Source organism: Plectropomus leopardus, chromosome 10, assembly GCF_026936395.1.
Source record: "Plectropomus leopardus strain MGB_pleo_1.0 chromosome 10, ASM2693639v1, whole genome shotgun sequence".
NCBI classification, from domain to species: domain Eukaryota; kingdom Metazoa; phylum Chordata; class Actinopteri; order Perciformes; family Serranidae; genus Plectropomus; species Plectropomus leopardus.
The window spans coordinates 28,877,950-28,905,578 of NC_142185.1; the positions used below are offsets into that span (position 1 = coordinate 28,877,950).

The window sequence follows — 27,629 nt, forward strand, 5'->3', positions numbered from 1 at the left end:
GTCCCATCCACCATCAACAGCTGCTGCCATCTGTGAGAGGTCAGAGAGAGAGAGAGGGGGTGTGTGTGTGTGTGTGTGTGTGTGTGTGTGTGTGTGTACACATTCGTGTATCTGAGATTGACCCCCGAGAGAATAAACTGACCTTGCATTAACTCAGATCACATACTCAGTCTGTATGAGTATTGTTAGCTCCACCCAAACACCTGTCAGCGTTGTTGACGGACGTCCATGTTAATTGAAATGAACTGATCGTTCCAAAGCTAATATTTCAAGGTTTGTTGTGTTTGGAAGATTAAATTACACGTTTCCCTTAAAGCTGAACAGCAAGGAGACTATTTTTTGACAACACTTACTGACTACTTCCTGCAAAAAATATTCCCATAAAAAAACACTGTAAAACCGCAACTTGTTGTTTTTACATTTCTGGTTTTGTTTTTGGGTCTTTCACAAATAAGACATAACGTGTAATTGCTGAGTTTTAGAGGAGCATTTAGGTGGAATTTGTTGCTTTGGACAGAGCCATGCTCGTTGTTTTCCCCCGCCTACAGACTTTATGCTAAGCTAAGCTAACTGCTGAAGTGGCTGCTGGTTTTAGCTTCACTCTTAACGCACAGACATGACAGTGGCATCGATATTCTCTAAATCTGGGTAAGAAGGTGAGGAAGCTTATTGCCCAGAATGTCGTGTGTTAGCTCTGGCATTTTATGTTCACACTGTTCAGTTGGAGGCAAGGGTTTTTAAGCATTTTCATTACGGTTTAATCATTGCAGCAGTCTTTCTAAGTACTTCTGGCTCCCTCTGCTGCTGAAATCACAGTCTGAGCTTTTCACATTGCCTGACCCTCTTTGGCTCTGTGATCATCTGTGACTGGAACAGTTTCAGAGCGTCTTTAGTGATTCAGACCCAGTTTTTAAAGTCAAACTGCTGGTCAACAGAGTGGAAATGTGCTGCGAGATGCAAAGGAGTTAAAGTGGAGCAGACAGCAGCGGGTCATTAAACTGGGACATGGCACAGCTCCGAAACCACACTGACATTACTCAAAGACACCGCTTGCATTGATTCTTGTCATTACATTATATTTGGTGTTTGTCCCCTAAATGTACCTGTCTGCACAAAAATATGCAGTGATAACACTTTCATGGGAATCAACTTTGAATATAGTGTCCCAGTTTTTTGTCCTTATTTTCTTGATGAGAGAAAAACACAATGCAAAACTGCCACCGAAAATCTGCCATATAACTTTATTTATATAACACCTTTAAAAACAGAGTTTACAAAGTGCTTTGACAAAGAAAAGCAAAGCAGAAGCAAGATACCCCAAAAGCAATATATCAACGTAAGCAAAAAAATAATGCTAAACCAAGACCAGACTAAAATTCAGGTAGAATTAAACAAGAACATAATAGAAAGAAGACAGGCAATTATGAAAAGAGATTAAAATTTAAAAAATTTTATGATCCTGCTAATTAATTAGCAGGATCATGAAATAAATAGAATAACAGTCTCACACACACATATACCCAAGTGCACGCGTGTGTGTGTGTGCAGGAGCAGCAGCTGTAATTACATACCATGTGTCCATATCAGTGTACAGGCTACAGTAACACTGATTAAAGATTAAATCACACACACACACACACCCACACACCCACACACACACACAACTCAGCCTGAATGGTCATGTCTTTCTCTCTCTCTTTCTTTCTCTGTCCATTACGTGATGCTCCCTCGACCATGAAAAGCTCTTTGGCCTGAACTCAGCTCCTCTAGGCCAGTGCGTGTGTGTGTGTATATATATGCGTGTGTATATGTGTGTGTGTGTGTGTGTGTGTGTGTGTGTGTGTGTGTGTGTGTGTGTGTGTGTGTGTGTGTGTGAGAGACAGTGACCTGGCTGGCAGGGCAGCCTATCAGCAGTCAGGTCAGATGACATCATAGTCGATATAAACATGAGGACAGTCGACAAGATTTGTGAGCTCCTCAATCAACGATGTTCGTATAAAACTGCTAGAATCATTTAGTTTGTATTGATTATTGTGTAAAATCAAGTTATGGTGTCAAGTTATATGTCTTTTTTTTTTTTTTTTCTTTTTTTTAATCTATCTAACTTCAAAAAAATCTGCATTCTGTAAGAACTCATGCATCACTGGAAATGGAAGAAGTACCCTTAATTTTTTCATTAAGTGAAAGTATTAATACAACAAGTACAAAGTATATAGGTATCATCATAAAATGTACTAAAAAATCAGAGTAAAAGTTCTCACTGGGTAGAATAAACTTGTCATTGTTATATTGTTATCTTTTGTATTACTTAGTTATTATTCCTGATTATTATTATTATTATCCTATTATTGCATCAGTAAGCAGCATTTAATGCTGTAACTGGCGAAGGTGGCGCTCATTTTAACGACTTAATATTCTGTTGGGTAGTTCAGTCTATAATAATGCATCAAAATTTATAAACTGATATGTTTTGTGTGTAAAATCTTAGTATGTTAAGCAGTAACTACAGCTGTCAGGATAAATGTAGTCAAATGTACAGAGTAGTAAAAGATACAGTATCTCTCTCTGAAATGCAGCAGAGTTCTTCTGCCCACACTGTGTGTGTAGGTGCACAGCTACAGTATGCAGCAAGCTAAACACATTTTCAGTAAGGTTATAGATGAGAAATGGCATTAGTTAGCTTTTTTTGCAGTAAAATGATCACAGAAAAAAAATCGATAATCACAAAGCAGCTGCAATAAAAAAGCGCTTAAATAATGTCCAAAAAGAGCCAGGCAACAGCATCTAGAAGCCACTGAGGCTGTCAATTTAGCAGGCGAGTGGTTAACAAAATGCAGCGGTATGCAAATGCATCATTTTGATGACAGAGGAAAAAGATGAGGCCATTGGGAATATCACGTTTTACTCAGACATATAAGATTATGAAAAAAGTCTACATGACTAAAATTACGATTGTAATTCTCTGTCTTTCTGTCTGAAAAATGCAATTTCAATGTGTGAATGTTTGGAAGGGTTGTAGCGTGTGACAAATGGCTTAGTATTCACTTCAGTGACTATGGGAATAAGGGTAAGGTCATAATCTTTACTTTCGTTCACTTTTCCCACTGGAATGAATAGACTAAGGGCTGCTGCTACTCCCCTAAAGGGGCGGGGCAGTGGCAAAACCTACGTGACGCAGGTATAGGAAATTAATCAAAAGTGGGCCGTCTTGGTTTATCTTTGGTGTAAAGTAGCATCAAATTGAAATAGTCAAGTGAAGTACAGTTAGAAAACCTCAAACTGTGTTTAAACACACAGTGCTTAAGTAACTTAGTTCATTTCCAGCACTACTAAACACATACATAATATACAAAGGTGTGAAAACAGACAAATTTAAATAAAATCAATAAATTAATTTTAAAAAAAGTGCACCTTAAAAACGCAAAATTAGAAACATGCAAGCAGTACGAGAAGAAGAGCCAAAATTAAGTAGATGAAAATATAAAAACTATGGTTTTCTCAGACTTAGGAGCTGACAGAAGGCGGGGGGAGTGTTTTCTCTCACTAAATACACTCAGTTTTCACCTCAGTGACACTTAGTGACCACTAGGAGGCAGCATTAACACTCACACAAACACTTAGGCACACACACACACAAACACACTGTAACTAATGAAAGAAGTGAACTCCCATGATCCACATGTTAAGTACAAATGAAGAGATTAACTCACATGAGACTAATAACATTTACAATATTTGGGCTCCCCCCTCCTCCTCTCTTCAGTATTCAGCGCGGGCAGAGAGTCGTCACTCGGCACTAAGGACAACAACACTAATGTGCTCCGACTGTCTAATGCTGTATTGCAGTAGATATATGCTAAAGAATACAGTGTGTAATGTATTTCAGGGAGGAGACTCAAGTTTCCTCAAGTAAAGTTTCATTTTAATGAGACCCGCTGTTTTCCTGATTGGTTTCTTACGCAGTGGAAATGTCAAAATCAGCTCACCTTTTCCTTTCTTTGCCTTTCGAGTGAAAGTTTGTGTGAGTGTGTGAGAGAGCTAGCTCTAATTAGCTCTCCTGGGCTAATAAAGGTCAGCGTGTTGTCCTGCTGATTCCTCATACATAATGAGAACCAGACAGTTATTAATAGACACCCATTGTAGAAATGTGTGTGTTTGTGTGTGTGTGTGTGATGGAGAGACTGAGCAGGTGTCGATGTGTGGTTTTGTGTTGATGTATTCAGCTGTGTATGAATAGACCTTGCTGACAGATACACACACTCATGGTGCTGTACGGTGGTGACAATAGGCTCAGAGAGGCGGGGGGTGCGTTGGAGTGTATGACCAGATTTGAACTTGAGATGCTGCACCCACATGACCTACATCTGTGGTCACCAGACGACAGCTTGTAATACAATATACTGTATGTTGATTAGATAAGTAAGTAAGAAAAGTTGATCATTTATAGCACCTTTCACAGATCAAAATCACAATGTACTTTACATACAAGAGCGGTGATAATTAGTCCAAAGCTGACAAGTAAAGTCGACCTGAGATGAGGGCAGAGACACGCATATACTACTTTCTCACCAAAATTAGAATGTGAACGCAGGTTTGAGTGTTTCAACTAGCCACTGGAAAGCGAGTCTGACTTTCTGTCAGCTGGTGTGTGTATGTGTTGTCTTGTTGGTGTGTCCGTGTGATGTCACAAACAGGCAGTGGAACAGGTAAACAGTAGAAAGGAGGAGGATCAGTGATCTTTGAAAACGCTTCAGAGGTTTCCTCTCTTTATTTATCCCTTACTTATTAAGTTCCCCTTTCCAACTCGGTGCAGACTAATTTAACAATGTTTGAACGCTGCTTAGGAGGAGATGGAGGGTAATTAGTGACGGTGGGTCTTTGCATGTTGCCGGTTAAGGAACTAAAATTTGGGTGTTGTGTTTCAATCAATGCCAATCGGAGCCAGAGGCAATACAAACCTGTGTCTACTGCAGAGTCATTTGACCTTGATGTGAACGCCAATTGTACGTATTGCATTAAAAAGCCAGATGTTAGCGGGTGATAGCGTTTTTTTTTTTTGTGCAGTGGAAATGAGGTTATATACAACAAGGAATAAAACAAATAAAAGTTAATAAATAATATGAATGATGCTTCTAACAAAATGCCTGTGTGAATGAAAATGTTTTCAGCTGCTTCACGATGTTATCATACGAATCGGGGGACACAACACAAACACTACAGAAAAGCAAAAAATGACAATCAGATAATTCTGCTAACTGTACACCGTGTGTGCCGCCATATTGCTGTGACATCAGTTCAACTGACGCGGTCTACATAGATCTTGCCCAAATTTCTGATTTGGTATACCGACTTGAATGGCCGTTCCATTGCATTTTTCCAAGTCGGAGGTCATCTTTTTCCCAAGCTCTAAGCACAATGAGAGGTTAACTTAGCCTGTTAACTTCAGGCTAACTTCTTTCACTTTAATCAGCAGGTGGCAAGCAAAACACAGGAGTTTAGCTTGGGTCTTGAGAATTTATAGCATTTATTCACTGACAAACAGCCTCAACTGTTTACACGTTGCACTGCTCTGTGATATTCAAACTCTCTGCTCCGGTCGCTGCAGCCTCATTGTCACTATCACCGGCCAAACGAGCTGTATCTCTCTTGGCCACACACCTGCTATACACACAATGTGGCACTGAAATTTGTGTCGTGATTCAGTCCGGTAGGTTCAGCACATAGAGGAAGATTTAGCACCTAACCCTAGTTTTGAGAGGCTGATAATCGTAGTGTATCTAGTAAATGGCTTTGTGCAGTATTGGGGACTGAGGGGATTAGTTAAGGTGAGGTATAAAACTGGAGCTGGCTGGACGAGGACTATGTACAGCAAAAAAAACATAGAGAAGTTAATAAAGGAGAGGCTGTATTTGTAGAGAAACAGTAGACAACCAGTTGGACTTGTAGCGGTAAAGGACTGTAGAAGCTCTGTTAGAATACAAGAAGGACCGATAAAGGACTGGTTGAGGATAATCTCTGTAAACAAATATGCATATGTGTGCAAAATCTGTGAGCACTATTGGAACAGCGTTTAGCATCGTAAGCATTCTGGTTTCTGTTCACCAGTAAACTGTCTGTGTGTAGAGGCAGAAAGTATTAGCCGAAATCTCGGAACCCGCTGACTATAATTGTAGAACAATTCATCTTTATATTTATTTTTTCCTTTTTTTAAAGCAAATTCTGCATTCATATACAGATCTCTGTTCATAAAGATTAGCTGAAATGAACAGCGAATGGAAGGGAAAGTCTTGGCTCAGATATGTGCTTGCTCAAACAGATATCCCAAAATATTGGCCATCTCCCCCAGGACAATCGGTTTATCGCTGTCAGACTGTTAGGCGTTGGGTTCCAAGATTGGGTTGAGGATAGCTGTTGTTTTGCTCCTCCAGTCCTGTTTATTTGTCTTTTCAATCATGCACTTTTCTGTTAACTTGCTTTCTTCTTTTTTATTTTTCTCTCTTCTTTTATCTTCATTGTTTTGTTTGTTGCTGCTTTTTTGTAAAATCATTTCGTAGTTTATATAATTGCTGTTTTCACCTTTTTTCTTTTTTGAAAACGCACTCTGCGTTTTGTTCTTGAGTATTAGATAACTAGTAGCCTCTTCTTTGAATCACGGTGCCATGAACTGGCTGAGAGTGTGTGAACAACACTGAGATAGAGAGACAGTGAAAGAGGGATTTCCATTGAGACGGAGTCGCTGTCATCACTGCTCACCCTGAATATCATCACCTCACTGATTCAAATATACTGCACATTCTCTTTCTCGCTGTGTGTCGGTCGCCCTCCTCTCGCCACAAAAGTGTCCCTCTGCGCTCACACAGACAGACAGTCAGGTGGCGATTCTCCGCTGTTTGGTTTGGGTTTTCTCTTCGTTGCTTTTTGTCATCGGGGGAGCAGATGATTGAAGGGGGAGAGAGGTGGAGGGGGAGGAGGAGGAGGTGAGACAGCTGTCTCCCTGTCGATGATGTGGAGTAGTTTCCTGAGTCGAGGTACGTAATCCTTCTGTCTGTTTGTGTTTGAGCTCCACATATAGCTGCTGTGGTTTTTAGTTTTAGCGTTTTTTATCTGTGGCTCTTATGAGTGAGTGGGTTTGTTTTCGCGGAGCACGGAGGGGGATTACATGACCCGCAGGTCGTGACCTGGACTCGAATCTTAAACTGAGGTCTTTCTGCTGGTAATGTGTTCAGTCTGAAGTAGATTTAGTTAGCCGTGCATCACACGTTGGTTGTAATTACTGTCACAATGATTATTATTTTCCACATCACAGCAAATTCTCTCATTTCTTGGAGCTGCTTTACTTTTTTGCAGTGTTATTACAGTTAATATATTCAAAAAATCAGTCCTTTCCATTCATCTTTTGTTTGGAGCTGGAGTATAAAAGTTGTGCTATTGATGAAGAGAAGATGGGATGAAGGCTGATGGAAGCTGATTTAAACTATAAAGGATGATGACAAGATATCTGTGACAAAATTAGAACCTGAGAGCGCTTTGGTACTATTTGACGATTATTATTATTATTTTTAAATGTTTAAAATTAATGGTAAGTGTAATTTAAAGGTTCTGCGTGTGACAGAGTATCAATATAACATCAAACCACTACTTGCTATGTTGGCTTAAGATACAGTGGTGTTATGGTAACCTGAGCAGAGAATGAAGCAACGCTACCTCTGTGTGTGTTCTAGTCCGAGCTTCTCTGTGGTTTGTTTTGGTAAGCCGGTCCGGCCGCGCGTGCATGTTCGTGCATAGAGCTAAGGGCTGGTGGGCACTACGCTTGTGTAAAGACGCATATGAGCACAGTGCAAAGAGGGCACAGAGCTAGCAATTGGGATATTATGCACTAAAATGCACATGCAGCTGGACAGGCTTACCGCAAAAAAACACAGAGAGGCTAGGATTACAACACACACACACACACACACACACACTCCATTCTCCCCTCAGGATGCCATTACTCCGCTATATCTTTACACAGCAAAAGGTTTGCTGCTATATTAATGCTCTGACTGTGCACACACAGAACCTTTAAGGGATTACCCAAAGTTACTAAATTAATCATAAGGGGAGTGTGAGAGTGTGGGCCAATTTTCATGGCAGTCTATCCCACAGTTGTTTTATAAAACAACAGTTATTATATTTACTTAAAAAAACCCACAAATGTAAACTTCATGGTTGCGCTATGAAAAGTCAGGGGATCACTACAGTCAGTATCATCCTCTGAGGACCAAAAATGTCTGTTAAGAGCCTCGAGCTGACCTGGTAGAGTGTGTACCCGGTATGGATTGAGCCCTTTGAAGTGGGACTCAGGAACCGGGTTTGATTCTGACTTACAGCCCATTGCTGCATGTCATCCCCTCTCTCTCTCCCACCTTTCCTGTCTAGCTGTCCTAGCAATAAAGACAAAAATGCCAAAAAATAATCATTAAAAAAAAAAGAACATTTCATCCTCCCAGCAGTCGAGATATTTCAGGGCTCTGGACCAAAGTGCTGGTATGACATTGCATCTAAAATTAGTTTCCTTGAGTCATCGTCTTCTCTTTCTTGATATGCCAACTTTTACACCTCAATAAAGTCTTCAAAGTTCTGGCATTTCCACTCAGAATATTTTTCATGCAGAGTAAAAATGCACATTAACTAATAGAGATGGAAATGTACCTCCTGTGGTCTCAGCTACAAACAGTTCAACACACTGTGCAGCTTCTCTCGCTTTGTCTTCCTATGTGCACTCAAATCTGAGTGACTGTTCACACAGAGGACGTTTTCCAGGAATGCCATTAGCTAAATGAACATTTTGGATTATTTTTACACAGAAAACTTTAGAGGATTCTTGGAAGAAACTGTAAATTGGATTAGAGAGAAAGTAAAGGCCGTGATAGGTCCACTGAGTCTGTGACTACATCCTGTCTGTCTGACATTCCTCTCATTATAGATAGCGTGACTGCTGTGATTACCCACACACTGCTGCTCATCATCACATCACTGTGTGTGTGTGTGTGTGTGTGCGTGTGTGTGTGTGTGTGTGTGTTTGTCTCTTTCACACACACACACTCATGCACAATTGTTTCCCTTGTTTGGCTTTAGTTCTGCAGATTAAACCTGAGCTTCATCCCTCACTGTTTCTCTGAGATGTTTTTTCTTTTTTTTTCTGAAGCACTAATACGAAATTATAAAAATAGAGTTCACAAAAATAAAATTTAATTGATACATTTAGGATCTGTTGTCTCTATGTTGGTAGTGATTTTACTTTGAGAGCACACAGTTGACGGTTTTGGTTTCAGTTGCCAAGGACAGGTTTCATAAAGAGATTTTAGACTGGTCTGTTGTCGTGACAGCTACCCAAATAAAGATGGACTTACTGTAAGCCTAAAAAATTAACCACTCGATCCCCAGGCTAACTCAGAACTGAGAGCCATGTTTATCATTGACATCTGCGCTACATTTTTAACATTCTTGGCTGGAAAAATTCCCTGTGTGTAACTGTTGACTTTCTCCATGAGGCAAACATTTTCTGCTGGTGTGAGTGGAGCGGGGAGGTTTGATGCTGGTCAGTCATGCTTTTTGTTTGAAAAATATACTAAAATAACGCAGAGTCATGGTAAATTTACTAAACTAAATGTCTGTGAATTCTAGTTAGGTCTAGGTCTTGTGAAGGCGGTGGAATGACTCAAGATCTGAGTCAAAACTGATAATTATAGTCCCTCATCTCATCTGTGACGCCTGAAGACTTCGCTGATATGTAGACTACGTCGTCCCGATGTTTCAGGTAGCAAAGTAGATAGATTGCGGAGAAGATAGAAGATTTAGATTCACTGTTTGCTTTGCAGAATGCGTCTTCATTTTCTCTTCTGCTTTTAATCTTGAAGAGTCTTCTCTTCAACAAAATGGTCTGTCTCTGTAGGGATCCATGTCTTAATGTTGTCACTTACAAGGATTTTAAGCCTGTCAGTGACAAAAAAGAACTACTGGACTTAAACTAACAGTGCAAATGTGCCCTGACTGGTTACATTACAGCCAGTTTCAACGCTGCTGGCTGCAGTGGTCTTCCTCAACACTGTAAAACGAGGTTATTTCTTTGAAATAAAAAAAAAATGTGTTGGGGTAGCCTTAAATTTTTAAAATGACTAAATTTGAGAAGAAAAGTTGAATTATTGGCTCAACTGGTCCTCTCAAATTAAGTCAACGCCACACATTTAAAAAAAAAAAAAAGCTTAAACGGTGGTTTCTTTTTACAGTGAACACTGGACCAATTTAAAAAACTTTGTCACTGAGACATAAAACCATAGGGGGTAAAGGGTCCAGGTGGAAAGTACATAAGTTTCCCACACATCACAGGTGCTGCAAAAAAAAAAAAAAATCCTCTAAGATGAATAACTGACAAACAGGACAGATCAGATAAAGATACATGGCTTCTTTTTATTTTCCACTTTTCTCTGTGATTTCAAAATAAAGTGTTCCTCCCTACGGTTTTATTAGGGCTGCCCACTGAAAGTCGGAGTATCCAATCATCAGTTGGGGTCAAGCAGTCATGTTTTTTATTTGTTTTTTGCTTGTCAGTGTGCTGTGCAGTCTAGGATTGGGGACAATTTGGTCCCCAGATTTTGCTGCAGAGTGAGGGCTCTTGACTGTCACAATCCTCTATACAGGTAGCTGTGGACATGCAGGCAGCTGCACAGAGGGGCAGAAACCTTCTTCTGCTTAGAAGTGGTAAATTTACAGCTCACAGCAACTAAGTGTGACAGCCTCTGGCTGTTGTTTGATATCTAGTGTCTTTTTTCCATCCCTCGTGAGCGCAGTTACCTTGTTTACATTATTTTGTGAATGCTGCTGTCACAGTGAAAATCCCTGTTTTTTTTCCAGCATTGAGTAGGTTGTTTTCCATCTTGAGGTGGGACTATGTTCACTTCCTGCCCTACGAAACATTCCTGATTGAGCGATATTTTAAAATCCACTTTTCATATTAACAACCTAACATATTTATTCCCATCCCTGATTATCAAATAACACAAAATCATCAGCATGCTGTTAGTTCTGTCTAACATTTAAATTTACAGTGATAGTTTGGTTTTAATCAGATGATTAGACTGCATTATTTCCACTGAGTCGCAGACTGGAGCTCTCCTGTCTGCTTTCATATTCCTGACTGGTCTGATGTGTGTGGGTCTGTGTGGGTCTGTGTGTGTGTGTTATTTTGGATGAAGAAGGATCTGAACGTGACCTACTTAAACACACACACATACAGGCTTGTTATGCTAATGTGTGTGTTTCTCTGCATAATAATAATACGGTGTGATGTCTAATGCTGCCGTCAGCAGAACACTAAGTCTGTGTCGCTCTGCCTCGCTCCTTCTCCGCGGATAAGGAATGTTTAAGATGCAGATGAAGGTAGTGAGACGGGTTCTCCTCCCAGTAGGATAACTGGTGTATTAGCATTCTGCGTTCTTCCAGGCTTCATCTTCAGCCGCAGTGATTTCAGCTGCAGAGGGAAGCCAGTGAGGGATCACCTCATTGTACTGTGAGGGACAAAACGGAGCCCACTTTTACCCAGCTTCACTTTTAGAAATAGAAAGTTGTTTGGTGCTCATGGAGCTGATCTTTGTCTTGATTTATAAATTATTTGATGGAACCAAGATGAGGTTAACTTAGCTTAAACAGTGAAAGCAGAGGGAAACGGCCAGCATTGCTATGTCTAGATAAAAAAATAAAAAAAACATATATATATATATATATATATTCACATATATATACACACATATACACACACACACACACACACACACACACACACACACACACACACACACACATATATATATATATATATATATATATATATATATATATATATGCCAGCACCTGTAAAGGTCAGTAATTTTGAATACTTTTGATTTAACTCTTTGGAGATTGGCATCACTTTTCTTTTACAAGTATTTAAACCTTGAAACCTTGAGCAATTTCTTTCAAAAACATGGGTAAAATGAGTAATGAGAAACTTGGTAAGAAATGTTGCATAAATTGCAAAAAAAAAATTAGAAATTTCAGAAAATTATTTGAAATGAGGGAAAAATGCTCAGGGAAAAAGAAAAAAAAGCTAGAAAAATATTTTCTACATATCATAGTTACATTTGTAAAAACTATTGTTACAGAATTCTTATAATTTTTAATACTTTTTCCAAGTCATTTTATTGTTGTTGTTTTTTTCTTAATTTTTCCTTTTTTTTATTTTTATTTGTTAGTTTTCTTCTTTTGTATAATTTTCAGGTCATTTTAACTAATGTCTTTCTAATTTCTGGGTCATTTCCTCTTTCATTGCTCATAACTTCTTCCTTTGTTTTTGACAGAATTGAAGCCAAACTGCTCAGGTTTCAAAGAGTTATCCATTACACATAGAAATGTTTGTAGTTTTGGGGAGAGTTACATGCCAGAATGAGCACAATATATATTAATACAAAGATGCAGATGTGCCAAAAACAGAAAGCAAGCAATCTAGCAAATCAATTTCCAAAATTATCTACAACTATTTTCACAATCAGTCGTTTTGAGTAATTTTTTAAAGAACAAATGATAAAATTCTCAGGTTCCAGCTTGTCAAATGTTGATTTATTTAATTCATTTAAAAGAGACCATGTACTGTTTAAAAACACTGCAGCAGATGGTAGCTTTAAGGTCATTTACATCTGTAGTTCCTCAGAAGGTCAAAACAGAGAAACAGCACAGTAGCAAACAGTAAAGAGAGAAAAAATAATTCAAAACACGCAACACAAAACTTCACAGCTGTGAATATTTTCTGTTGTTTTGAGCTGTCTATATTCGTAAACAGAGCATCTCTGGCTTTTTGGACTGTTTGTTGGACAACATGAGACATTTGATCATCTTACAATGAGTGTGTGGAGGGAGGAGGGGGCTTCACGCTGTTTGACACACACTCCTTTTGGAGCATACTGACACCTTTACTGCGGGTCAGTCAGTGTTGGCTGGAGTCAGTTAGAGTGAAACTGAAACATGTGATATCACACTTTAATTATCCTAATGTGTGTTACATTAACTGCGAAGCAGCCGGCTTTGTGTTTTGTGTGTGTCTCTCTCTCTTCTTAAACACACACATATACACATGCACACACACTTGTGCTCTGTGTAACAGGAGACGGTGTGAACCAACAACTGCAGCAACACACACTCGAAGAAATGACTTCTGCAGAGTAATTTAATCTGTAATCGTACAATATAATCTGTAAGTAATGTTGGGTCATCTCTTTTTTCCTCCCTGTCTATGTCTCGCTATCTCTTTTCTCTCTCTTTCTCTGTGCATTTACATCCACCTCTTTTATGCACATTTTGAATTTGTGCGTGAGTGTTAATGCAAGAAAAAAGGACCTCAAGATATCGCAAAAAACAGTTTTTACGCTTGAAGGAGGCGGAAAAGTTGTATCTATAAAAAAGAGCAACCAAGTGAAATAGAAACAGATTCAACAACAAGTTATCATCATTTCATAGGTATTTTATAGGCGAGCTCTCTTTTTCATCCGAGGAGGCTTTTAACACGTTTATGTATTCACGCAGATCTGTTAGCAGAACTCTTCAAAGAGCAAACAGCTGCAGTTTCAAACTTTGTACTTCTGTTGTGCAGTGTGCTCTTGATTGTTAGACATCCATTTTTTTCCTTTATTTTAGGCCTGATTGGTTATTTTAATTATCTTGTTACGCTCTCTTCTTCTGCAGTGGCACCTGTCTGAAGAAGCGGCATCTATTGCCCATCTAGATGCACCAACTCCCAATATTCACATAACATCCGATGGAAAAGGGAAAAAAAAGACATTTTCCTTTGCCAATTTTATGAAAATTTGGCTAAAATTACCTTTGGATGGAAACCCGACCTCTCTCTCACTCTCTCATACACACTCTCTCATATACACACACACACACACATACACACACACACACACACACACACACACACACACACACATACGCTCCCGCTCTCTCGCCCTCTCTTTCTCAGCGTGTCTCTCTTTTTTTCTCTCTCTATCTCTCTCATCCCCAGGGATTGAGTTTCTTCTCTGTGGAGGAAATGGCAGCAGGGGATTAAGAAGTCACACACACACTCACACTCACACACACACACATACACACACACCTGACGCTCGGGGTTTGGGGGTTCAGATAGCGATGACACATGCCACTCTTGCTCCAGTCAACTGATACACTCTCTCTCTCTCTCTCTCTCTCTCTCTCTCTCTCTCTCTCTCTCTCTCTCTCTCACACACACACACACTCACACACACACACACACACAGGCTCTCACACAGTGAGTGGTGGGTGTGTTTGGCTTTTGCTCTTTGGTTCGTAAAAAGACGAGATCAGAGTAACACGGAGCGACGAGAATAGATCACAGCAGGGTACAGTAGACGACAGAGCAGCAGAACACAGTAAATACAGACCGACAAACAAAAGACAAAAGAAAAAAGTCAAATCTGGATCAAGACAAAGAAAAAAAGACGTCTGGTTCAGGTAGGAACCTTTAATTTCAATAAATGCCGTCCTCTTCACCGCCATCCTCCTCCTCCTCTTCCTCCGCCTTCATCACTTCCTGCTGCCTGTTGTCTGCCCGCTGCTGTCGGTTTCACTTTAACTGCAGCCGTTCACATCACTTTACAGTCTGATTAACAGCACCAGATGTTTCTGTTCCCTCTGCTCTGTTGGATGATGATATAACAAAACTGCAATAATGATATTCTGACGTTTATACCTCAGAAAATACTCTGTCACATAACTGTTATCCAAAACACCGTTCACCTTCATTCACCAAACTCTGAAATTAGTCAACGTTATCCAATATCCAGAGATGGATTTATTAAATCCACCGAGAGTTTTGACCTCAGAGTGGCAACGACGCAAGTGTAGCTCAATTTAAATTTAAGCCTCCACAAACACATGGCCCATCCACACTCATTATGTCTGATTAGACCTCTTATCAAGTGTGTGTGTGTGTGTGTGTGTGTGTGTGTGTGTGTGTGTGTGTGTGTGTGTGTCTTCTTTAACACTTACCTCCTTCCTTTATAGTCCTTGTTAATATGGTACAAGTTACACATATCATTTTCTGTCTGATTTAAGTACATTCATTCAAGCGCTGTGCTCGGGTACAGTTTTGAGGTTCTCCTTTCACATACATTCTACTACATATTATACTTTTTTCTCCACTAAAACAGTTACTTTACTAATCAAACTTTTTCCAAAAAAAAAATTAAAATCATGTCTTAAATTATATTTGTTCTCTGAAGACGAATCCTCCTTCTTGTAAAGTTTTGTTAGTTTATATTTGAGTCATATAATATTTCATATTATTTATTTATTTATTTATTTATTTATTTATTTATTTATTTATTTATTTATTTATTTATGCAATGGGCTGATGGTTGCTGTGCTCTTTTTCTTTTTTTTTGTTTTTTCTGAATTGACCTGCAGTGAGGCGTACTACCCTTATTGTAACGTCACATGTTGTCTGTGTGAGCTGACACTGCAGAGAAAGTCGCCAGAGATTAACTTTGTTTGAGACTAATATTTTTTGAGGTGGCGAGGAGTTGGTTTCGATTTTAAATTTAATTTTGGTTAGGAGAGGGGTTAGAAATAGCGTGACCCGTTCAAATATCGATGAATTGCTTGAGTTTTTTTCTGTCTTTTTTTTTGTCTTTCTGTTTGTGAGTCGATAAAGGTTTCATTCATCTTAGTTCAGGTGTAGTGTCAAAAACTTAAAGACATAGTTAATTTTTAGACACTAAAAACAGGTCAACATACTGGCATATTTTTCCACTGTTTCAGTAAATCCTTTTTTTTTCTGTTTGCTTATATTTCTACAAATTTTAGCTATAATTACCAGTTGTTTTTAAGGTTTTAGCTGACGCACTAAACGATAATAATTCCCTCAGTATACTAAGTAGCTCAACTTCCTGCTACAACATTGAAATTCTGTTTACACTTTAATGCATCAGTGATAATAAACCAGTGATGCGGTTTGTACTTTCTTGATTGCAGGACTTTGACTAGTAATGTATTTTTAGTATGTGGTATTGATACATTTTACTTAAAGGATTTGAGATAACAGGATTGCTAAATGTCATTAGCTTGGTTGCTAACAGGACAATAAATTTGCACAGTTTGTTCAAGAGACATATTTGTAGCCTGGACTTTTGTTTCACATCTTTCTGTGAACATTTTCTCCTCTTGTTGGATCCGTTTATATAAAACCGTATGCTGCAACACATCTAAGTCAGGTTATGATCTGTTCCTGTATTTTAGACTTTTCGTCCGTTTGTTCCCTCAGAGTTCGGCTCTGTCAGTGCGGCTCTCTGCTGTTCCCTTTTTATGGATTTAAAGTGGATTTTCTGTATATGTTCACGCTGTAGACTGTACAACAACAAAAACAGACATGTTGTTTAACTGAATTATGCCTGCTGCAGGATATTAAAATGTTCCTGTCATGAAGAAATATACTTGGTTTGACACTTTGATATCTGTGAAAACATATTTATAACGTAACTGTTTCACAGAGTCTCTCGTAAACACATACGCACACGCAAGACGTGCGTAGTGCAGTTGAAACATGAGTTGTTATTGGCCAGCTGGTTGCTATGTGCTAGTTTTATTTTAATTACTCTTACCTGGCACTCTCTGTGTGTGTGTGTGTGTGTGTGTGTGTGTGTGTGTGTGTGTGTGTGTGTGTGTGTGTGTGTGTGTGTGAGTGTGAGTGCCTCAGTCTTGCCACCTCTTTATACTTAATTTAGCTGAGTTCAGTGTTTCATTAGATTTATGTGGGCACCTGATCAGATGCTTTTGCCCAAAAATAGTTGTTCATGTTGTCTCCGTTGTCCTCATTTTTTCCTAACTCAAACCAACATGCAGCTGATTATGACAGATGTAATTTTGTTGCTCTGTTTGCAGCAGTGTGCTGTGTAACATACAGAACGTATTAAGCTGTTATATTTTTTGTTTTTTGGGGGGTTTTTTTCAAGGAAAAGGGCCATCTGCCCATTGAAGGGGAAGATACTGTACTTTGAAGTCATAGCTTTTCAAGCTGAACTAAATCTAGTTAGATTAACTAAAGCTACTTATAGTTCACACTACTTTTTAAAAAATAATAATAATATTGACAACTGACGTGACTCGAAATTATAACAACATATAATACAATAAAAATCACATGTAATTTAAAAAAAGCCATTTATTTGAGTTTATTGCAAAAAATGGTTTCTCTAAACATTTGTTTATAAATAGCAATGATAAATATGACTAACAGTGGTCAAAGGGGGTCAAATTACAGTAAAGACACATTGATAAAATAAAAATCAAAATCATTCCTTTCCTTTTATGGTCCAAAACTGTTTATAGTTTCAGTAGTTAACTACACAAAAAAGCATCTTAACTACTTGAATCACAGTTGCAAATATGAATGTAGTATAACTACAAGAAAACTACTGCAAAATGTAGTCATTTTTGCTGAAAACAGAAAACATTGCAGGGATCCTTGAGGAGGTTCTGCAAAGTTCTTGAATGGTGAACAGTGATATTGTTCATTCATGAATTTGAGGTTGAAGATTCAAGGTTTGTCACAGAGGGTAGAATTTAAATTTTTATTTGTGTGTGTTATTTATTTGCACATACACATGTATAGAAAAGGCAAACAAAATAAATAAATAAATGTTTAAACATTGTGCAGGAGAACCAAACATGGCTTCCCTATTAAATTACTACTATCACTCCTGAAAGGAGGATAAAAACAAGACTAAGCAATATCACGATGATAAAAAATGAAATCAAACTGAAATTTAACACAAATGAATCAGTGAAGTGCTATCAGTCTTTAGAGTCATTTTCAGATGTTTATTAATAAAAAAAAAAAAGATAATGCTGATATTGACTGTGGTGATGGAAGTAGGTTATTTAATTTAAGTTTTCTTGTGGAAAAACCATCATCAAAACAAATTATGATTCCAGAGTATTTTAAATGTCTTAAACATTATCTGTAGAGGATCTTTTCAAGCTGCTGTGATGCACTTTGGCTCATCAGCGCGCTTCTGTCCACACTCCCCATTGCTGCATATACTTTTTCAACCTGCTGGAAACACCGGAGGTGTTCTGTGTGCCATTAACTGAAACGTTTGTCCCATTTGGACTTATAAATGAGGGACAGCGGGGTGCGAGTGATTAAATATCAGCCGCACTTCTTGGTACCCGCAGCCATTGGCTAAATGAAAGGGGTGGTTGGTAACAGATGACACAGAGCTCTGCAGGTCGGATCACTTACAAAAGCTTCAGTGTGCAGCCGGCGGTTCAGCAGAGAGCACTGTGGGAGATTTTCCTTCCCTACGTCTTCATCGTATGAGAAAGTGTGTGTGTGTAAATGTGAGTCTGTATGAGGTGTAAATGCCAGAGATAACCCTGACCACAGCCACAATCGTAAATCCTGCTGCAGCAGCTCAAAGTGGACTGACCGCAGGAAACTGGACACTACGAATCAGAAAGGATTTACAATCAATTTATAGACTGTAAATCTCAGCAGCTGCCGATGTCAGCTGACACTGCACCAGGAAATAAACTCCGAACTTGTAGAGTTTTACTTTAAAATGATGGAACGCTGCAGCAAAAATGATGAACGTCAATGGAACAGTTATAACTAGTGGATAGTTTTTGCCCATCTTTAGCTTGAGCAGAGGTCTTTAGCAGCCAGGAAACGTACGTGTTTGCAGAGCTGTTAACCTTCTCAGTTCACCCACCCGTTCTCATTTCAAGGTCATCAAATATGAAGGCTTTATCACGGCCCTCAATGTCTGATGTAGTTTAGCCAACTCTTTTTTTTTAATGGAAGTAGCTAATTTAAAGCTAAGACACGAATTTCATTAAATACTGTTTTTGACACAGAGCCAGAAGAGAGCAATGGATTCATCCAGGAAACTTTTAGGAACTAAACTTTTAGCTCAGACGGTGTCTGAAATGAGTAGTTATAACAACTGTGTGAGGTCATTTAAGGGTTAAACTGTGTGATTACATTATGTTAAACTAGATTAAAGACAGAGATGTGACAGTGTTCAGACGACAGAGTGATGACGGCTGAGTTTTGCCGACAGCTCAGTCGGGTCAGATGACACATATAAACAAAACGCTTTGTCGACCACAGCTGACACCAACAACAGGACAATTTAGAGCTTCTAAAGACGATTGTTTCCTCATTAAAGTAAAATTTAAAAGCAGCAGGGATCTCTTTCAGTCTCTTAAAGCTGAAACTGATTACTTAAACAGTTTAAGTAATCCATGAGCAGATTAAAGCAGTTCTTCAGTAAGTTCTAATGGTGTTTGAGGCCCAGTATTCATGTATACAGCTATTGTTAAAAACTGATATTTACCCCTCCAATTAAAAAAAAAATAAAGTCCACATGGACTTTGTTTTACAAAACGTCTCCGTCCGAACTAATGAAAAATGACTCCAAACTCTGGTGGCGTTAGTTGTCTTCTAAAATCTCGCCTTGTTGCAAAGTTTCTTTAGTGTAGTCATTATAGACTGCTGCATCTTTTGATTTGAGTTTTTATGAGTGTAGTTAGTTGAAAAGCGTGGTGCGTCTCATAAAAGTGCTAAACGGTGCCATTGATGTGGATTTCACTCACAGAGGAGTTGGACAAAGTGTCGGTACTGGACAACCTGGAGTTGAGAATGGGCTGTGGCGGGCATATTAACACTGCTCCACAAAAGAGGATTAGTTTGTGAATAGGTGGAGACTTAAATTGAGTAATAAACTGAGAATTTATTGCCTTGCTTGCAGCCAAGCCGCCGATCTCTTCAGCTCTGAGAGCTTGTTCCTCCCTTTAGTTACTCTTTATTGAATGGAATAATGTGTATGCCTGGGTGTAATATGTTCGTAGAGACTTTACATCATAATACAGAGAAAATGTAAAGACGGACTTTTGCAGGACTTGTTTTTTTCTTTTCTCCTACTTGAGTTCCTTGTGATCGTTTTGCACCAAAATGCCAACACAAATACCTTGTTTATTAGCTAGAACTGGATCAAGTTCAAGTTCAAATTCATTAATTGTCATTCCATCCATATCTGTGAGAAAGCATACAGTGGAGAGAAATAGCATTTTTGTTCCGGACCAGTGTGCAAAATGAATAGAATAAATAAAAACAGAGACAGTTAAAAAACACGGAGCAGCAGTTAAAGAGACAAGTGCAATATATCATATATTACATAAATTTAAAGGGCAGTCAAGTGCCTGATTTAAAAAGTTAAAAAATGCTAATAAACACTACTAAAAAGGGTAAATTATTAGCCAGTTCCAGTCTCAGTTTTACCATACAAGTATAAACTTGTCAGTTCCAGACCCAATATATGCTCCAGTTTAAAATCCATCAGCACTTTTGTTACTTTCTTACTCATTCTTCAGATTTGCAGGCTGCAGATAAAAAAGAAACGTGTAAAGAAACTTGTGAAGAAGCTCCAAACCAAGAGTGCTGGTTTGTTTACATGTGGTGCCACGTTTCACAGATCTTCTGACCAATCACCAGCTGCCTGAAATAAAACTGTCTGGCTCGTTACTTAGTCGTTGGCCAATTTTCAATGCTGGTTTACAGATCGTCTCCATGCGAATGCAGCAGCAGATGTGCAGCAGTATTTATAGTAGCTTCTTAAATCAGCAACTTACTGTAAGACAGAAGGGTGACTGCGTGTTTATGTGCGTGTGTGTGTGTGTGTGTGTGTGTGTGTGTGTGTGTGGTAACCAGATCTCAGAGGACAGAATTAAGACGACCCTGTCACCACACCATTTATCACACCCGCACATACCGAAACATATCTTCCATTGATACTGATCATACAGGAAATCATGTACGACTACACACTTAATATGACTCCGTTTCTAATATGTCGTACGTCCACATTGTAAAAATGACAGAATTAAGTGCAGTAAAAATACAAGCATGCAGACTAAAAGTCACTGGATATATGAGTGTGGTGTTGATGGACACTGTAACACTGACACTGGAAAATAAAGGTCACATAGTTGCAAGACAGGATTTGTAAAGGCTAAAAGAGTCCTGGAAAAGGGTCAAAGAGTCCTTCAGAATGTTCTGGTGGTCCTCGAGGTGTTTTAAGTTGTTCTTAAGCAGATTTTAGGGGTCCATAACGGAAATGTCATGGTGTTTGAGGAAGTTAAAATCATCCTTGAGCAGATTCAAGGGCCCCTTAGAGAAGTATTTTACTGCTGGAAGTACAGCAAGGTTATATATGCAGTAGAAAAAAGAGCATTTGCTTTTGCTCAAGAGGTAGAGAACCTACAACTACCAGAATGCACTGTGCCGCACCGGACCAATAAATGCTCCCGCTGGTGGGTGACGTTATGCAAGCTTGGCCGTAGTGTTTCTCCTGGATGTTTTAGGCGTTCTTGCAATGGGGTCAGTAATCTTTGAGGTTTAGTCTGATCTCATTTTGTATGAGTGTTTTTGGGAGATTGTGTTGGTTTTTTTAAGGTGAAATGGTTCTTGAGGTAGTTTCAATAGTCTTTCAGGAGGACACAGGAGTTTCTTTGTTTCCTTGCATTAAACGCTCAACATGGAGGACATATGCAAAAGTTCCTAAGAGTAAAGAAATGTTATGTCAGGTTATGTTCAGTACTGTTTTGTACCAACATACAAACCAGATCAAACTTATTTTGGAAACAAATACTAAATACTGCTAATAAAAACTGGCACAGAGAAGGTGGTTGAATCCTTTTTGCTTTGCAGTGGTCGCAAATACCTTCTTTTAGCAGTGAAAATCTGCAGGAGTTCAAATTTAGTTTAGTAGCATTACATCTTCATTATGACCGTATTACTGAAGGTGAAGCTTTTGTTTTGGCAGGACCACCAAGCTGACACATTAAACCGTCTTTAAATAGACACTAATCTGTATTTACAATCATGAATAATCTCCCAGCTCATAACAGCTGATCCAGACAGTGATCTGAGCTGTTGTGTGCCTGGCTACATGTGTTTGATTACAGCACTGTGTTGTGTCATGCTGTCCTGAACTCAATAGTGAGCTGCAGTGATAAATACACACAGTGACTCATGGCTCTGCTATCTGTGGATAAAGTCGGGCAGCAGTAGCATGGTGCAATGCAAATCCACAGCTATCTTAATGTCAGTCGGAAATAACACAAACAGATGACCTGGCCTGGCCTCATTTAAACTCTAAAACGAAAACCTGTCAATCCACTTTATTCAGATCAACATTTTAAACTGTCAGTCCTCATCTGCAAGGGTTAGGACTGGATTTAACACGTTATAATGGATTACAGTGCATTCGGAGTGGGTTAGAATTTGTTATAAGGCATTTAGAGTGGGTTAGGATGGGTTATGAACAAAGACTGTATAAATTAATGAATGCAGCTACCATGACGTCACCCACTGGCTTGTAAACTCCCGTTCTGAAGTCTTGAGTTTAGCATTTTGGCCATCACCATCTTGGTTTTTGGAGCCAGAGCTGACCATATTTGGACAGGAGGGTGGAGCTGTGCATGAGCGAGGAGTGGATCTGTCTCATAGACTGGAGCGATGCCTTGCAAAGAGCCTGTCGCTCAAGCGCCCTTAAACATGTGTAACTTTGGGCTTTAATGAAATGTGAACAGGTGAGTTATATAAAAATTTACCACCTGAACAGTTGCCATGAATGGGGAAATTAGCTACAGAGCCCAAAGCCATTTTTTGTACCAGGCTGTAAACAGTTATTTCTGTTGTACATTGGGAATTTGAACATGGTCTAAGGAACTTAACTTGCTTTCTGAGCCAGACTCAAGTGGCCATTTGCAGGGCTGCACTTTCTGGCACTTTTCAGGCTTCCTTTTTCAGCCCCAGAGGTTGCCACTTGGTTACATTAAGAGTGGGTTATGCAGCACTTGACATGGGTTAGGATGGGTTATTAGGCATTTATATTGGGTTAGGCAATAAGGAATTCACAGTTGGTTGGAGTGGATTTTAAGGCAGTCAGAGTTGTGTTAGGTTGGGTTTTAGGTCGTTTTTTTTTAACTCATTAATTAGGTTAGGATGGACTTTAAGTCATTTATTGGGCAAGGATGGGTTATAATGCATTTATATTGGGTTAACATGGGTTGTCATGCATTTATATTGGGTTAAGATGGGTTATAATGCATTTATATTGGGTTAACATGGGTTGTCATGTATTTATATTGGGTTAACATGGGTTGTAATGCATTTATATTGGGTTAAGATGGGTTATAATGCATTTATATTGGGTTAACGTGGGTTATAAGGCATTCAGAGTTGTGTTAGGTTGGGTTTTAAGTCATTTTTATATTATATTATTTTTTTTAGATTAGAATGGAATATAAATCATTTATTGGGCTAGGATGGGTTACAAGGCATCTACATTGGGTTAAGATGGGTTATAAGGCATTCAGAGGGGTTAGGATGGATTTTAAGATATTAAGAATGTGTAAGGATGGGCTAGATGGTATTGTAACAGGGTTAGAACAGATCCTAAGTTTAATTTACATTGGATCAAGATGGTTAAGGTATTAAGATTGGGTTAATATAGGTTTTAAGTCAATTGCATTGGCTAAAGTTGCATTATAAGGTATTTGTCTTGGGTTAAGATGGCCTGTTAGGATGAATAAAAGGCATTTAAAATGGGTGACATTGGGTTATAGAGCATTTAGAGTGAGTCAGGATGGGTTATAAGTCATTTACATTGGATAAAGATGCTTTATAAGGCATTTAGAGTGGGTGAGAGTGGACTACAAGGTATTGGGAGTGGGTTAAGGGGCATTTTATGCTATTTTGAATGGGTTATGTTGGGTCATTCAAAGTGGAATAAAATGGGTTATAAGTGACTTACTGGGTTAGGATGGGTAATAAGTTATAATGACATAATGCATTTATATTTGGTCAAGATGGGGTATAAGGCATTCAGAGTGGGTTAGGATTAAATTTAAGGCATTTAGACTGAGTTAAGATGGGTTATAAGTCATTTAGAGTTCACAGTTAAATTGGGCTTGAATGAGTTATAGTGCAATGGGCTGGAATAAATAATAATGCGTTAGTGCATTGAGAATGGGTTAAAGGACTTTATGGGTTGAAAAAAAAAGCAATTCAATTTAGTTTGACAGGTTTGTCGAGTGTTTAAAGTGAAGTTGAACAGATGGATAAAATCAATAAGACCAAAACTTCTCCTCCTCCTCTTCCTCCTCCTCCTCTGTCAGAGCTGATTCAGTTGCTCTCAGTGTTTCCGCCCACACTGTCGTTATGAAAGGATTCACTGCAGGGCCTCTACAAGCTGTGACTGTTAACGTACACAGAAGAAATACACTTACGCCTCATCACATCTACTCTTTGTATTTGTGTTTACAGTGTACAGTATATCTAACACCTCCTCGCATTCAATTTGGATTCAGACTTTTTTCCCTTCTCAGCTGTTTAGTTTTGTAATAGTCGTGTATGTGTTATGTGTATGACCCTACTCTCTGTCACTTGGGAGTAAATGTACTTTTTTGCTCATTGCTGCTTTAAATGGATATGAAGGAGAGTTGAGATGCAAAGAGCTCTTACTGGCCCTGTGGCAACAGGGCACATGGACTCATTATGTGAGCCACTCGTTCGGTTTCTCTCTGTCTTTATCTTTATATTATTACCCTCTCTGCCTTAAGCTACTGTAGCTCCATATGTTCGTCACATATTAACTGTTAAGCAAGTCAGCTGCTCCAGGTTGACTGGACATAAATATCAGAGTGCGATGGATTTCCCTCGTTAGCTCTTTTGACATTTAGCCAAGACGTGTCAGTATCACGCCGCTAACAGAGCAGCTCAAGATACATTTACTGACCTGCTTACATTAACACCAAAGGTTACCGGTTGATCTGAAAACGTATTAACTTACAGATTTTTTACCATCAAAACCTCAGTGTTTGTCGTCCTGTCTGTGAGGAATAGTCAAAACAGTATTTTTACGTGTTATCCAGTTTGTGTCCTCAGAGGTAATTTCAGAATTGAACAGATGTCTAGATTTTTCTGAGATGATCAAATGTTTTACTGCGTGAAACCAACTTTTAAATGCAATTTCCACAGAGCGATCTGACAAAACATATGTTCCATCAAAGAAGAGGATGAGAACAGGGTTTTGCAGTCAGAAGAAATGTTTATTCAAATACTGGTTTCGCCCTGAGCAAAATCTTATCAATTCGGCCATAAAGTAAACATCTGTGAGACCTCAAAATACGATTTTAGTATTCACAGAAAGCTCTCTCTCTTTCTGCAAGAACACCTAAAGAAATAAACACGTCTTTTCCAGGTGTGTCATTAACAGAGGTGGAGGAAGCACTGAAATCCTTTACTGAAGCAAAAGTACTAATACCACACTGTAAAAATACTGTTACAAGTAAAAGTCCTGCATTCAAAGCAAAGCAGCAAAGCAGACTCAGGTATTCTACATGAGACAACAACGTATAACAGCTGCAATTCTATCAACAAAACCGGGTATTTTTAACAAGATGTCGGGACACTTAGCAACGTTTTTCTGGTGACAAAACCAGGTATTTTCAACAAGACGTTGGGTCATTTAGCAGATGTTTTTTCGGTGCAAAAAAAGGTATTTTTAACGAGACGTCACACATTCAGTAGATGTTTTTTTCTGTGAACAAACCAGGTATTTTTAACAAAATGTCAGGTAATTTATCAGACGTTTTTTAGTTCTTTTGATGTGACTTAACCTTCTTTGTTTGATATTTAAAGAGCCGCAGTCACCTCCCTCGGTGCCGCAGGAACTAAAGAGCACTCAAATCAATAATGGTGTCATCAGCTGATTGGAAATCAATTATTCAAACTCTTTGTCTCTGTTTGCAGGAAGTGGGTGTGGTGCAGTGGGCGGGGCGTTGCCGGGACTGATAGGTGCCACTGGTCCCTCGGTGATGATGAAACCATTCCTGTCGTTTCCTGTCGAGACGACATCGCCAGTCGGACTTTTCCCAAACTTCAACACGGTATGGTGTGTGTGTGTGTGTGTGTGTGTGTGTGTGTGAGGAACAGTAACACTGACAGGGTGTCATAGCTGCAGGCAGTACAGACTGACTGCGATTAAGAGACCTGTCACTCTGTCAGCATCACCCTGTCATCACTGTTCAGCCAATCCCGAGCCGGCTGGTGACCTCTGACCTCTGTGTGTGACTCCTGCAGATGGACCCGGTGCAGAAGGCCGTCATTAACCACACGTTTGGCGTTACTTTAGTGCCCAAGAAGAAACAAGTCATCTCATGTAACGTCTGCCAGCTGAGATTCAACTCTGATGTAAGTGTTTGTGATTCTATGAGTGTTTAACCCTTTGAAACCCGGTGGACATCAGGATTTGTCTTGTGCAGCACTCAGACGCCTTTCACAAGTATTTAAACCTTTGAGACCCGAGTAAAACATTTAATTCTCTTCAAAAACATTGAAGAAAGTAATCAGAAAACTGCAAGAAATTGGTAAAAGTTGACAAGAAAACAACCTGAAAATAAATGTAAAAAAAGGAGAGAAGAATATTACAAAAAAAAATTTTAAAAAAAGGTAAAAATTTCCAGAAACTTTATTATTTATTATTATTAGAATTATATATTCAAAATGTTACAAAATATGTAATATTTTTTAATTTTTAGCATCTTTTTCAGGTCATTTACTTATTGATTTTTTTTGTTGTTTTTTTTAACTTAACTTTCTTTGCTAATTTTCAGGTATTTTTTGTAACTTTTTACTAATTTCTAGCTTATTTATGGGTAATTTCTTGTCAAATTGCTCATTTCGTGCCTCCGATGTTTTTGAAAGATATCCAGTTGATTTTCTCACATTTCAAAAAGTTAACTTTATCTAACTAGATCTGATCCTTCACACTCCTCCAGTCAGTTTGAAAATGCTTGTACGATCAACTTCCTGTCATGTGATCCATCTGCACTCTGGTCCTGCTGGGATCAAAATGTCTGAAGCACATCTGAAGGAATAGTGAGACATTTCTTAGATTCCTTGTTTTCACCAGAGGCAGATGAGACGATGATATCGGTTTCATATCTGTGTGTCCAGACATAGAGTAGATTCAGGATGCATTTAATTAGTTTAGCACAAAGACTGGAAGTAGAGAAGTAGAAGGGAAACTGCCAGCCTAGCCCTATCAAAACTAAAAAAAAAAAAAAACTTACAATGACTCCAAAGCTATTTGATTTTTGTGAAACAAAAATGTGCTTTTCATGTTTTCACTTTGTTTTTGCAGATTTACAGTTTTAAAAAAGATTTTTCAAATTGTAACCATGTAACCATGTTTAAAATGTGAAAGACCCCTCGCATGACGACATTTAATGATAAATTTAACGGTTCTGTTAGGGTGAGGAGACCAACAATTTTCCCCTAACAGCACATCACAAACTATCTGATTTCACTTACAAACAACCAGAGTCCCAACTTTAAAAACTGGAAATCTCATGCAATTCAACATGACTTTAGAGCAAATAAACATGGCGGATGATGGGCAAGAAAATTAAAAATAATATGGATGGGCTCAAGGAAACAATGTGAATATGGATAATACATTTTAATGTGT

The 27,629-nt window shown here is 38.7% G+C and overlaps 1 protein-coding gene across 1 annotated transcript in view; it reads left to right on the forward strand.

Moving 5' to 3' along the window:
• The window catches only part of znf385b (zinc finger protein 385B), a 68,046-nt gene that overhangs the window by 27,434 nt on the left and 12,983 nt on the right, over window positions 1-27,629 (forward strand). The window contains exons 7-8 of the mRNA XM_088083516.1: window positions 25,910-26,046; window positions 26,240-26,350. Coding sequence (XP_087939642.1) covers window positions 25,910-26,046; window positions 26,240-26,350 — 248 coding nt within the window. The remainder of the gene's footprint in view (window positions 1-25,909; window positions 26,047-26,239; window positions 26,351-27,629) is intronic.